At 32.9% G+C, this 15,269-nt stretch overlaps 1 protein-coding gene across 1 annotated transcript; it reads left to right on the top strand.

The window, feature by feature from the left end:
* Positions 1-5,930, top strand: LOC132735881 (Golgi-associated plant pathogenesis-related protein 1-like). Its single transcript, XM_060722898.1, has 4 exons — positions 1-571; positions 3,703-3,887; positions 4,459-4,536; positions 5,158-5,930. The coding sequence occupies exons 1-4, from the start codon at positions 375-377 to the stop codon at positions 5,307-5,309; spliced, it is 612 nt and encodes a 203-aa protein (XP_060578881.1). The 5' UTR covers positions 1-374; the 3' UTR covers positions 5,310-5,930.
* The last annotated feature ends 9,339 nt before the right edge of the window (positions 5,931-15,269 follow it).

Genomic DNA, 15,269 nt, shown 5'->3' with positions numbered 1-15,269 from the left:
AGTAAAATCTATGTCATAATTTCTTTTATAGCATACAATATGGACAGAAACCATTGACCACATGTAAACAGACGTAAATAACCTTTTAGTTTAGCTTGTCTTTTGTAAGAAAGAATTAAAACAAACGGGACTAGACACAGTTGTTTTTGAAGGAGGATTAGAAGTGTTTAAATCGATTTATTGCCTGTGCTAAACGTATGTTTATCACGTAAGTTTGTAATTCCAAACAACTATAAATCAATTTAGGACCGATTTTTCAAAACTTGTACAATTTATGACAGTTTATAAAACTGAACCTCCAGTGTGAGTTTGTATTACAGTGATTATTAAAGGAAGTTAACATAGTGTAACGGTTTTCACTCCATTTTAAAACAATGGGTTGCGGATCTTCGTCGGCGGGCACATCAGCTAATGACAAAAATGAACAACAGCCGAAACAAGCAACAAATAATAGCACAAAAGAGAATGCAAATAAGGATACCACACAAAAGAAAGCAGAGACTAATGCACCTAGTAACACTACTAGTAACCAGTTTATGAATGAAGCTATACAGTCGCATAATAAGTTAAGGTAATTAACTTTCGTAATACTCAACAATGGTAATAATTTTCAACTTTATTCCCCCATATTTTTAACTTTATTTTTTCCCCAACAATTCGTGATTGTAGTTCTTCCGTATTCAAAGTTCTAATTCAAAATAAAGCATGTAAATATAATACATGTAGCACAATGCAGTCTCCGCATTCACAAAAGGAATAAATTTATCTGAAGAACTTTGCGTTTTGTGAAGACAGAAATTCGGAATGTTTGAAATAATCTTAAGAATTATCTATATGATCAATCAGTTTGATTTTGAAAGAAATTGAGTTGGTTTAATAAAAATTCAGATTAATATAGTCGTCGTTCAGATTTTATTAAAACAGGTATTGAGATTGACTGACATGGAAATCTTGATTTGTTTAGTAGGAAATTCAGATTGATTGACATGGAAATCTAGATTTATTTAGTTGGATATCCAAATTGATTGTCATGTAAATCCAGATTTGTTTAGCAGGAAAACCAGATTGATTGACATGGAAATCCAGATTTATTAAGTAAGTAATTCAGATTGATTGGCATGGAAATCTAGATTTATTAAGTAAGAAATTCAGATTGATTGGCATGGAAATCTAGATTTATTAAGTAAGTAATTCAGATTGATTGGCATGGAAATCTAGATTTATTAAGTAAGAAATTCAGATTGATTGGCATGGAAATCCAGATTTATTAAGTAAGAAATTCAGATTGATTGGCATGGAAATCCAGATTTATTAAGTAAGAAATTCAGATTGATTGGCATGGAAATCCAGATTTATTAAGTAAGAAATTCAGGTTGATTGAAATGGAAATCCATATCAAATTATAAATTTAAATTGAGTAAAATGAAAACTCTTTAAATGTTTCTGACAGTTTCTTAAGTATCAGTAAAGTTAGTAATATTCGATGTCGTTTTGAAAATTGAAAACCATTTCTTAGACGCATTTAAACAAATGTTACTCTTAATCTTTAAATCACATGCTGTTTTTTCATCTGCTGTTTTTTCCAGTAGACTAAATTCAATTTGTCTTGTTCCTTAATTTGTAGCACTTGTGACTTGGATGATATCAGATATACTAAATTTATGTCTAAAGTAAAGGAACAACACTGAAGTAAAAAAAAAGCATGAACAAAAAATGAAAATCTTACATATATCAACTGGGGCACTTCATATATCAACTGGGGCACTTCATATATCAACTGGGACAATTCATATATCAACTGGGACAATTCATATATCAACTGGGACAATTCATATATCAACTGGGGCACTTCATATATCAACTGGGACAATTCATATATCAACTGGGACAATTCATATATCAACTGGGACAATTCATATATCAACTGGGACAATTCATATATCAACTGGGGCACTTCATATATCAACTGGGACAATTCATATATCAACTGGGGCACTTAATTAACACGGCCAGATATGGAAAAAGTAAAAACATTATTAAGGTCGATATTAAGAGCGATTATCAGACGAATCTAATGTAAATTTGCAGTCCCGTCATTTAGATCCACAACATTCCCAATTCATTTATTATAAGTATGTATAGTATATAATCATATAAGTATGTAAATATGATCTTTAATTATATTTACCTATAGATGTAAGCTTTGCTTACACGTCTCTTATAATTCTATACTGAATGGCATATGTACTTTTACCAGTTTTATTCTTTTTTATTGTGATATATATAATGTACATGTGATGAGACGTAAATAAAATATTTGAATTGAATTGAATTGAATTTAAATAAAAGCTCAGTGGAGTCCCTTTAAGCTGATACTTAAGACCAGTAAACTGGAGAGCCATTTTGAAGTCCTATTGTTGTTGCTTTTTTATAATTACTCAATGGTTTCATTATTGGTGTATCAATGCTGTTGTTGATATTTTGATAGTATTACAATTTTATTTAATTGTCAGGTCTTTAATTATCTCAATCCATGTATATAAGTATGACCATTATAGTTATTGCTACAATTTCATGTTATTTTTAGCGTCTTTGGTGTTCAATGTTTTCATTTTCTTTACAGCAGTTCAAATGTTATTATCGTTTATATTTGTTTGGGTCGTCAGACCAAACAAATAATGGTAGCGAAATTTCAGACTCTAATGCTGTTAATTGCAAGTGCCGAAAGTAGTCCGCTTTTTTAGAGCGGTTACTTTCCTTTATATGTAACACTTAGGCCGAAAAATTTAGGGGAGATCACTGCGTAAATATGGTAACATCACAGGCGTATTAATTTTCAAGCAAAACTATTTCTGAATGGTCGAAGATTTCTAATATTGTTTTATTCTTTATAGATATAAATAGTAAGCGCCATGATTATTATACAAGTGTTAAACAACAGTTAGCGTCGTTACAAACCTTAACTAGAATAGTATGATTTTTTCCAGGCCGTTAACATATAAACTCACCGTGGCCGAGGGGTTTGCTCGTTCGCTTAGGCAGCGAGAGGTCTGGAGTTCAATTCCCAGTTAAGGCAACTCATTTTTTTCAAATTGTTTAAGTCAAATAAACATTGGATCGAATATCAGTGTTGCAATTAGTCTTATATAGCCATTCTACTACAATTAAAACGCTGGTATGCATTGGTAGCACTATACAAAAACAAATATATTGTTTTATAATCTCACAACCTTCTGAATCACCTTTCTGACATTCTGAGATCCAAACAAATTCAGCGCCTTCTGTGCTTTGATTTAATGTTTCAATGTAATCCTTTTCTTAACTGTGGTTCAGATATTATCATTATCATATTTGATGTTTCTATGTTTTCATTTTCATTACTGCACGTTTCAGGTGTTAAGAAAACTACTTTTATTAAAACGACAAAAATTATTATTGATCCAGCTATTCGTAGATTTACCCATACTGGATATAAAAACTTTATTTTCTGTGAAAAATTCGCGTTAAACTGTACAGACAGACAAAATTAGTGCCTTTCACAAATACATCGTCCATTTTATTCTGACGTTGTGAACGTCAACATCATATGAATGTCAATGGGGCAGGTAGTTTGAATACAGTTCACAATTTCTACAGTCTTTGTACGAACTAAACAACATTTTTATCACCGTTATTATCAATATTATTGTTGTTTTAATTTAGAGCAATGCACAGTGCCCCTGCGATGACACCAGCTGAAGAATTAATCGTCTACGCACAAAAATATGCAGATGAGCTTGCAAAACGTGACGTTATGGAACACAGTAAATGCATACTGCCATCTGGAGGTCGAGTCGGAGAAAACCTTTACTGCTATTGGTCGAGCGATCAAACAGCCGTTCCTACTGGTAGGTACTCGTTACCAAAAAAAAAAAAAAAAATGTTTTAAACCTTCCATTTCTTTTTCAATATATGTACTGAAAAAGTCGATTGTTTAAAAGCTTCCAATCTATTGATCTTACCGAGTTTGAACACGCTAATGCTAAATTCATAATTCTTCGTCTTATAAAGCCTGCTGACACTTTATTTTCGCGAGATGATTTAAATGTTACTCCAATCTCCAGATCTCCAGAAAATATTTTCATTCTTTAGCTTGCTCTATGACAGATTATACTGGCATAAACTTATAAATGAATATGCAAAGACAATAACTCCTAAATATATTTTCAAGATATTTATTTTGCTTGAATAAATTAATATTACATCCAAGCGTTTGTTTCTTACAAAACGGTGAAGGAAGTAATTATTTCTTTATATATTTTAATGATATTAATTTTCCTTGAATTAATATTATATGCTTACAAAACTGTAATTCAAAGTGAGGAAATATATATATTCCATTAAATGTCTTTAAAACCATGTTATTTTATTATTAAATATATTGGATTATAAATATAGATTATTATAATACTTTTACAGCGGACATGGCTGTGCAGTCATGGTATGACGAAATCAAAGATTATAATTTTAACGACCATGGATTTGCTATGAACACTGGTGAGTTTATATTTAACCCTAATTAAACTGCCATTTAAAAAATACATAATAAGATTTTCTGTTTTGAAAAAAAAATCACATTCATTCAGTCTCAATACGTAATGGCGTACATCTATAACGTGGAGTCAAGGTATCTGTAAATGTACTGAACTAAACTAAACCGCCGCCCATTATATGAATATGCCATATTGATGGCCTTGAATAAAATAGAAATAGTTAGTTTTGTATGAAAAATGGTTCGAAAACTATTTAGAAAATCATATATTTAAGAAGAGAAAGCTTGTGTGAAGGACGTTTTTTTGCATGAAGGCAAAGTTATACTTTACTGTGCAGTTTACTTTTCAGTAAGTGTTTATGTCTGGCAAAATTATTTGTATGAATGTTCATTGCACTCAAGTAGCCCTAATTGAAAGCATCGCCTGAACACTATTTAGAAATTGTTTTCTAAGGATATTGGTACGAACACTGTTTAGAAATATATTCAAGTGTTTTCATCAGAAGACGTGTCTGAATTAAAGTCGAATGCTTTACTTAAGAAAGGCGCCCTCCAAGTCAGGTCGACTTAAGTCGGGTCGTCTTAAGTCGGGTCGTCTTAAACATATATGTAATTGATATTTTCAGGCCATTTTACTCAAGTGGTATGGAAGGGTTCAACAGAACTTGGAATGGCCTGGGCCAAGTCAGCTAAAGGAACAACGTACGTTGTGGCTAATTATAGACCAGCTGGAAACATGATGGGAGATTTTGAAAACCACGTGCTCCCGAAACAATAACCATTACGTTGAACACCACTAAATCATTTCCTACGCTATTTCTATATGATATGACGCACATTAATACAAGCTGTCCTAACTATCGGGAGAGAAGAACCTAGCTGTGACATTGACAAACCCTTGTTTCTAAAACAATAAACAATAAGTTAAAATGATTTAATCATTTTGATTTATTTAACGTTTTATGGAAGAAAAAATAATTTAGTGATCACTGATTTTCAATTTACCAGATCTGGACTTTCTACAATTATTCCATGGAGCCTTAAATATAAGCCAACCTTTATAAATAAATGACCAATAACATTATTTGTTGTAAAAAAATCGGCTGGGTATGGGAAAGTTAAATAGTACTCTCAAACCGCCTTTAATTGACACTTTATATGAGATTTTTCTACTCATAATAACTTTATTGACGTATACACACATCTGTGATAAAAGTCTGTATATTTTGCTCAATTTTTATATTAAACTATATTTCATTTGTTATGTTAATATATTTTATTCTTATAATGCATTTTAAAGCAATTTATCATTCAAATTATTTTTATTTACAAAAAAGCTATACACTTATTATGCACTTATTTGCTGTTACTTCTATTATGTAATAAATTATAAAGACTTGATTGTTGTTTCATGTTTATATATGGAGGATATTCAAATTTTTTTCTATAAAAATAGAATTTATTTTCATTGAGTGGTATGAAAATAAATATTTCATGAGTGGTGGTAGCCATGAGTGAAATATGATAATTTTCATATCACAAGATGAAAATAAATCCTGTATTTATGCAAAAAAAACTTGAATTTTCTGTTTATTTTATACCTTTCCTTTTTCTTGACCTTACGATTCTTAAGATTTCTACTTAATTTCTTGTATTGGCTGAATTAAGAAGGTGGTAGTCCGGCAAGACACCAGTGAAAATACGGAAAATATGTTTCACTGCAGTAGAAAATAATTTTTTACAGTGAAAATAAAGTAAATACAGTGGAATACAAAATGAAAATACACATTTTATCTTTCAACATTTATTTTATCAATAATTTATGATGAATAATTATATTTGAGTGTTGACTTTTGCAAAAAAAGAAAGAAAAAAAGATTAATAAAAAAATCAGCACTTAATAAGATTTGTAATCAATTATCTGTTCAATAAGTAAATTTCCATGGCAGCAAGTTATTCAGTTATTACATTTTGCATGTTTATTGCAATATAGTAAATACAAGGGGATATGGACATGTACATTCGAGTAGCGTAGTGGTTAGAGAGTTCAGTTTATAAAGAGTTCATGTGAAAAAAAATATTTTTCGAGTTCAAATCTGCAATTGTGTCTGTATGGTTTTTACTTTTAGAAAACATTTTTATATTCTCTTTAATAAACCTGTGATTTATTTAATATTTCGTACAATTTAAAGTTAATTAAACTTATAATGGTTTAGAAAAAATGAATGTATTTGATTTCAACAGTCATTGAACAGATTGAATAGTATTGTCAATTTAATTATATTTAAAACACTCTGTTGTTTCTAACTTAATAAAAGTTCTCTAATAGTATTGTGTGAAAGAAATTCACGAGGAACAAAAAATATCTAAAAACAAAACAATATAAGTAAAGAAAAAATGCATTTTCCACGAATCGAACCAGGTCTCAACACTGACGAAGCCAACACCCAACCACTATGCTATTACGCAGTATGAGTAATTGTTTAGGTGATTAATGTAATTAAAGATTTAGTAAAATAGTATCCTTTTATATAAGAATTATCGACACCCCTTTTGGTCAATTTTGATATAAACAGATAATGAAAAGAATAGCGAATTCGAGCTGTATGTGGCGCCGTTATTTGTCGCAACGCCGCTAAATGTCGCACTTACCGCTAAATGTCGCACCAATACCGCTAAATGTCGCAACTGTCGCTAAATATCGCATAAATGTCGCAATGTTAACGTTAAATGTCGCACGAATTTCCGCTACCGTTAAATGTCGCAACACTACCGTTAAATGTCGCAAGATATAAATTCATGTTAAAATCATGATTAAAAGTAGTAGTATTTTAATTTAAAACGCTCTCATAGTTATTTTTACTGTAATTGCCATTAAACAAAAAGTATCTCTGTTTTAATTGTTTTCTTTTATGAACCTAAATATCGAGGATTTGAGCTGCTATATAATGTAATATTGACATTAGAAAGCGTATTCTAGAAAGATACAATTGAAATTCAAGTCTCAATAGATAAGTATTTTTCTTTTGTCTCCCTTTTTCATTTATAACTCTGATTGACAACATCTTAAAAGTATTATGATATTGTCGCGATCAGAATTCGGTTTAAGTAATTTCATTGATTTGAAGACCTTTTTTTCTTGCTAGTACTAATAGTAATACAGTCATACTAGGGCGGTTTAAGCCCCATTTACACAGTCCCGGTCTGGTGTCCCGGTTTGCCACGGTTTAGTCAACCATGATCAACCGTGGTAAACCGACGTTGGGTCGTTGAAATTCCGTGAAGTAAAGGGACAAGCCATGGTGAACCGGAACAAACTGAGAGATCACCACGGTTGTCTTCAAATGTTTAATACAACCGGGGCTCATCGGCACTCACCGAGAGGAAGCCCAAATCCGTGTTCTATCGGCTTGGAACAGGGAATATCCGGGAAACCACCGTATCTATACTGCATCCATACCGTGACAAATCGTAGTAAACCGGGATGCGTGTCAATCAATGTCAAAACGGCAAAGTCCCGGTGATGACACGACGATGCCATGGTAAAACAGGCAGAGCTACGGTAGAGCCGGAGTACATTGAGGTCACTGGCAACAACGCTTCGGTAATGTCCCGGATATTGCAGACAAGTACGGTTATACAACAATGATAGACGGTGGTGTAACGACCTCATGCCGATACAGGAAATTTAAAGAACAGGAATATATAAACTTGAAGTGCTACTTTGGATCATTTTGTTTAGAGAAGGAACACGAGCATGGACAATTTGTTAAATGAGAGAAGGAAAAATTCTTCAGCTGGTGCATTTTCAGCTTCAGGTACCTCAACCTCTGAAGGTGTTGCAGACACAGTTTTTTTCTAACTTCCACCTACTTTCCTTCGGATGGCATCTCTGCTGTCTTTTTACCAAATGACTGATGTCAACGTGGTCAGTCAGTTTTATTCTCATAAACTTGAACAGGAAGCATCGGTGCATTACCAGGGCGTCACCGGCACAGTACCGGCATCACCAATAGCATTACCGTGGCAAAAACGGCGATGGTCGGGATGAACCGTGATGAAACCATGTCTAGTCGGGTTTCCACCGGAATCAAGCGGGAATACACCGATTTAGCATCGGCGCTTATCGTATATATCCGGTGCTATATCGGGTTCTGAACCGGGAATACACCTGGGCTCTGTCGGGGATGTGTAATCTCAGAAAAACCCCACGGAACACCTCGGTTCACCAGCTTAAGACACAGTAGCGATACTGTGGCCATTACCGGGACAGTCTTATTTTGGGCTTTATCAAACGGAACCTGCAACATTTACAATTTTGCCGTTTTGGACTTTCTTTAGGGGTTCTTTTTTTCTCTGTTGTATCAATGACTGATGTTCCTCAACACACATCTGAACAACTTAAGTATTCAAGGAAAATATAGCACTCAAACCCACTGATCCGGGGCCAGAAGACCAAACAATTTCATACAGTAAACCAGTGACATAACAATTAAGCTGATGCTTATGAAAGATTATACTTGAATGTCGAATATGATATCATTTAATTGTGGTTACTTTGTTTCGCTAATATGTTTGTTAATACAACCGCAGCCAATGCATTTGAATTTAATAGACTACAATGTACAGTTAATTTCAACATGATAAAAGTTCAAATCTTATGTTTACTTGTAGCGTATCGTTAGTAAGGAGCTGGTTTTATTAATCAGGTTGCTCTAATTATTAATGTACATGCGGTTGTTAGCTATCTTCCGATAATGTCAAACCCCTCGCGGGGACGTAAAAAAATGGTTAACTTGGGTTTTGATATTGCCTTGTTTTGAAATGTTCAACGGGTTTCCAAATGCAATCACTTATGACTTGCATACTTAAGGGAATTAGGCGGCGGAAACTGATATGTGTTTGATGTTTGATATGATTGTATATCATATGTCATTACTTTCAACTATTGTTTAACACAATATTTGCATTTATATCAAAGGTATGAGGGGCCTCCGTGACCAAATGACAGCTAACTATTTACTCCCGAGAAATGATTTGTTTTCATTAATGAAAAGCTAAACGTGTCGGCGTTGGTTAACCTTTTTGGTTATGTTTTCGCCTTGATTAACCTTTTTGGTTATGTTTTCGCCTTGATTAACCTTTTGGTTACGGCTTATTGCTAAAAATTCAAACATATTCACTTAAAACATAAAATACTTATTTTATATAAAAGTAAAATGCATTTCTAAAGGAATTAAGATGATCTTGAAAGGCATTTCTCCCTTTTTATATTTTTCCCCAAAACCATCACAAATATTCATTTCAAACTTGAAATATTGATTGAATATCAAGACAAAAATTTCATTTTAACAGAAACGGCAAATACGTGAAAAACATGCACAGTATGAAATGCACGGTCAACACGAAAATCGACAGACAAGCTTGGTCTTATTCGAAATGGGAAATGTTTTGGGCCATTTTGAAATCTTGCATTTAGCATTCGTATAAAGTACTCCTTGATTATTTAGTATTCCTCACAGGTTTGCCGATCCGCGGTCGGGTGTTAGATATGAGCGAATTTCACGATTAGCAGATATTATCATATTATATGCCGGCAGTTGAGTAAGCAGATGTCAAAATTAGAAAACGCACAGAAAATTTAGTACAAACACTATTTACGCTTGGACATTGTGGCAAGTGATATTTTACTCGTCAAGTCGCTTTATACTATGATAGATTCTCGGAAAATTTCATTAAATAAGAATAGTTTTTTTTAAATCATACTGTCAGAGTTCTAATCAAGTTTAAAAAGCCTTGATTTTAATAACTGTCAAATAAAAACAATGACTTATAAAAACAAAAAATTTAATATAGACATAAAAATTCATACCCCTATTTTAATTTTACAAACCATGAATCAGCAAATAAGAACTCTTGCTGAGATTTGAACTCAGAACTCCTCTTATGTATGTGATACAATAAAGAGGCATTTTGACAGTTAAACTACAAGAGCTTAAAACTTACTAACCATGGCTTGTTATTAAAAGATTAACATTCTTCCTACTTTTTTGCATCTATATATAGTTTTCAAATAGCCAAATTTAGGTCTATCAAAACAAAAACTGGCCAAAATTCATAATTTTATCCTGAAAATTCTTTTTTAAAACTTATTTAAAGGATTTTTCAGAATCATTTCAACTATTTAGTACATAAGAATTTAAAAAAAACAACAACAAAAAACGCACACACTTAAAATGTTTCTTTTTTTCATTTAATTACACATTTCTAAAAGATTTTGTAAAATATTGTCAATTTTCTATTCATTATGGTTCTTATTTTACCAATCTAAGGCATGAGCTGTTCTGATGAATAAAAAAACAACACTAAATTGAATTATCAACAGGAATAAATTCTGTAATGTACGTAAATTTTGCTTCTATAGGAGAAGCTTTGTGACACATACTGTTTTCCGGTAGTTACAGATTTAGCTCTGGGGATTACACTACACCTTATGAAGTATATAGAGGATATTCAAATTTTTTTATAAATACACAATTTATTTCATTGAGTGGTATGAAAACAAATATTTCATGAGTGGCTACCGCCACGAGTGAAATATGATAATTTTCATACCACAAGATGAAAATAAATCCTGTATTATAGAAAAAGATTTGAATTTTCTGTTTACTATATACATTTTTTTTATATTAAAATTTGAAAGATTACTTCTTAAATTTTGTTCATTGGTTGAATTTAGAAGAAAGTCATCCGGCAAGACACAAGTAAAAATATGTAAAATATGTTTAACTGCAGTGAAAAATATAACTTTTACAGTGAAAAATACGGAAAATGAAAATACAAATTTTATTTCATATTACATTTATCAGTATATAATAAACACCATTATTAAGAGGATATTTTTCGTTTGCGTGAAATATGGTATATATTTTCACAAAACATGATAAAATGCCACATATTTTCACGAGCCGGTACGGCGAGTGAAAATATTTGGCATTTTATCATGTTGAGTGAAAATATATACCATATTTCACGAAAAACGAAAAAAAAAACCTTTTTATTTAATTTTCATTATCAAAGAAAATGCTTGCTACCAACTGCAATTGTACAGCGCGCAGTAATTTATGCGTAAGCACGCGCTGTTTGGCGCTACAATGTGACGTCATGTAAACAACTCTTTAAACGCCTGTACAGCGTAAATTACTGAATTAAAGATATTGTTGTTTTGATTAATTTTCTTAGTTAGACCATTTTCTATCATGCTAGATAGTTTTCAAAACAAAATTCAAGAAAAAGTTGTTTTGTATTTATCAGATTTTTCAAACAAAACGGCGAAAGAAGTCCCGAAAAATAAATATGAGTTTTGACTCCGCCCACTTTCATATTTATATTTCATATTTATTTTTAAAAAATATGAATTATATTTGACTGATATAGCACCATATTTCATGGGTAATTAAATAATAAGAGGATATTTTTTCGTTTGCGTGAAATATGGAATATACTTTCACGAAACATGATAAAATGCCACATATTTTCACGAGCCGGCACGGCGAGTGAAAATATGTGGCATTTTATCATGTTGAGTGAAAATATACACCATATTTAACGAAAAACGAAAAAATAACCTTTTTATTTAATTTCATCATCAAAGAAAATGGTAACGAAACCCCTTGCTTGCTACTAACTGCAATTGTACAGCGCGCAGTAATTTATGCGTAAGCACGCGCTGTTTGGCGCTACATTGTGACGTCATGTAAACAACTCTTTAAACGTCTGTACAGCGTTAACTACTGAATTAAAGATATTGGCGTTCGGATTAATGTTCTTAGTTAGACCATTTTCTATCATTCTAGATAGTTTTACAAACAAAATTCAAGAAAAAGTTGTTTTGTTTTGTATTTATCAGTTTTTTCAAACATAACAGCAAAAGAAGTTCCGTAAAATAAATATGAGTTTTGACTCCGTCCACTTTCATATTTATATTTCATATTCATTTTTAAAAAATATGAAATATATTTGACTGATATAGCACCATATTTCATGGGTAAAATTAAATAATATGTGATATATCTATTTTTTATAATTATTTTAGAGTTTCAGGTGGTTACTTTCTATCGCATATTTTACACATTTGAGCCGCGTCATGACAAAAACAACATAGTGGGTTTGCGACCAGCATGGATCCAGACCAGCCTGCGCATCCGCGCAGTCTGATCAGGATCCATACTGTTCGCTATCAGTTTCTCTACTTCTTATAGGGTCTGGATCCATGCTGGTCGCAAACTCGTTATGTTGGTTTTGTCATGACGCGGCTCATTTATTTGTTGATGTGTTAGAATTGAAATAAGATATCCAAATCAGTGATTTTATAGCTTGATAAAACAATTGTTTGTCATTTAGATGTGCTCATTATATCACTCGGGCTATGGCCTTGTGATATTATCACATCCAAACTCCAAACAGTGTTGTTTAGCTATAAAATCACCGTTTGAGATATATTATTTCTTTAAGTTTAAGCAGAAAATCTCATTTTATTTCATGGAATTATTAATACAATGATATTCTAATTATTTCCTAACAATGAAATAATTGTTTTATTTCACTTTAATCCCAAAAAGGCCTAAAACATACAGATTGTTACATTATTACACAACATTTAGGTGAATTCCCGAGAGCTATGTACAGAAAGTACCGGAAATGGTGTTTAGCTAGTTTTTTTATAATTATTAATCTTTGATTGAAGCTCTGAAGAATGGTAAGTCTGTCATTGTACAGTCTATAGTTTATAAAGTCTTGCGTTTTGGTTTTGCTACACATCCCCCACCATTCCATAATCAGAGCTTCAATATCCAATATCCATGTCTGACCAATAACCGAAGAAAGTTTTGGTCAATGATTGGGCTTTTAAAGTTAATCATGCCAAGTAGTTAAAGAAGTTGATTGGTCAACTAGGGAAAGCCATGGCTTATGGTCATCAAATGAGATGGTCAGGTTGGTAATGACTGGTAGATTTATCATTTATTAAGTTCATGTCAAGGTAAATATCATCATAAGGTGTTCAGATCAATAATTCAGGAACACTTTGACCCATTAAGATTAGATGTACAGGTTTGTCATGACTAGTAGATGTCTGGTCAATAAGTGTAGAACACTGTAAAAATAAGTAAAATAGATGAGTAAAGATAAATAAAGTCAGAACAATTTATTAAAGAAATAACATTAAAAACCGCATGGTCTGCACTTCCCGTTCACGGTAGAACTGGCCTAAAAGTGTAGAACAGTTGTTAAAGATAAAAACACTACATGTATATAAAATTGAGCTGAAATAGAAAAAAAATTAAAGTAGATAAACTGCATGGTCTGCACTTCCCCTTCATGATGGGCCTGGGCAAAAAGTGTAGAACAGTTGTTACAGATAAAAACACTATATAAAATTGAAATTAACTAGAACTGCCACTATTATGGCGTGAATATCCCCGCATACCACTTTGTCAGAATCAACAGTGGCCATTTAGAGCTCAAGGACAACCTCCCTGCCAAATCTGAGGTTACTAAGCCAGTGCATTGCTAAGTTATGTATTCTACATGCTTCAAATGTGAAAATGTCAAAATCAATACATTGCGGACAGGACATTCTTTAGCAATTGAGAAGAAAAGCTTTTTTTTGTCAAGGTCCCTGTGACCTTGACCTTTGACCCAGTGACCGCAAAATCAATAGGGGTCACCTTGTAGTCATGATCAACATCCATGCCAAATATGAAGACTGTGGGTCAAAGGAATCTTAAGTTAATGGGCGGACAAGCTTTTTGAAGTCAAAGCCCCTGTGACCTTGACCTTTGACCTGGTGACCTCAAAATCAATAGGGGTCATCTAATAATCATGACTAACCTCCATGCCAAATATGAAGACTGTGGGTCAAAGGAATCTTAAGTTATAAGGCGGACAAGCTTTTTGAAGTCAAGGCCCCTGTGACCTTGACCTGGTGACCTCAAAGTCAATAGGGGGCATCTACTAATCATGACTAACCTCCATGCCAAATATGAAGACTGTGGGTCAAAGGAATCTTAAGTTATAAGGCGGACAAGCTTTTTGAAGTCAAGGCCCCTGTGACCTTGACCTGGTGACCTCAAAGTCAATAGGGGGCATCTACTAATCATGACTAACCTCCATGCCAAATATGAAGACTGTGGGTCAAAGGAATCTTAAGTTATTGGGCGGACAAGCTTTTTGAAGTCAATGCCCCTGTGACCTTGACCTTTGACCTGGTGACCTCAAAGTCAATAGGGGTCATGTACTTATCATGACTAGCCTCCATGCCAAATATGAAGACTGTGGGTCAAAGGAATCTTAAGTTATTGGGCGGACAATCTTTTTAAAGTCAAGGCCCTGTGACCTTGACCTTTGATCTGGTGACCTCAAAGTCAATAGGGGTCATTTACTAATCATGACTAACCTCAATGCCGAATATGAAGACTGTGGGTCAAAGGAATCTTAAGTTATTGGGCGGACAAGCTTTTTTAATTCAAGGCCCCTGTGACCTTGACCTTTGACCTTGTGACCTCAAAATCAATAGGGGTCATCTACTAATCATGACTAACCTCCATGCCAAATATGACGACTGTAGGTCAAAGGAATCTTAAGTTATTGGGCGGACAAGCTTTTTGAAGTCAAGGCCCCTGTGACCTTGACCTTTGACCTAGTGACCTCAAAATCAATAGGGGTCATTTACTAATTA

The sequence above is a fragment of the Ruditapes philippinarum genome, unplaced genomic scaffold (assembly GCF_026571515.1).
Source record: "Ruditapes philippinarum isolate M1 unplaced genomic scaffold, ASM2657151v2 ctg500_1_1_1_1, whole genome shotgun sequence".
Taxonomy (NCBI): Eukaryota; Metazoa; Mollusca; class Bivalvia; order Venerida; family Veneridae; genus Ruditapes; species Ruditapes philippinarum.
The sequence above is the reverse complement of the archived record's forward strand: the minus strand, read 5'-3'. Positions and strand labels throughout refer to the sequence as shown.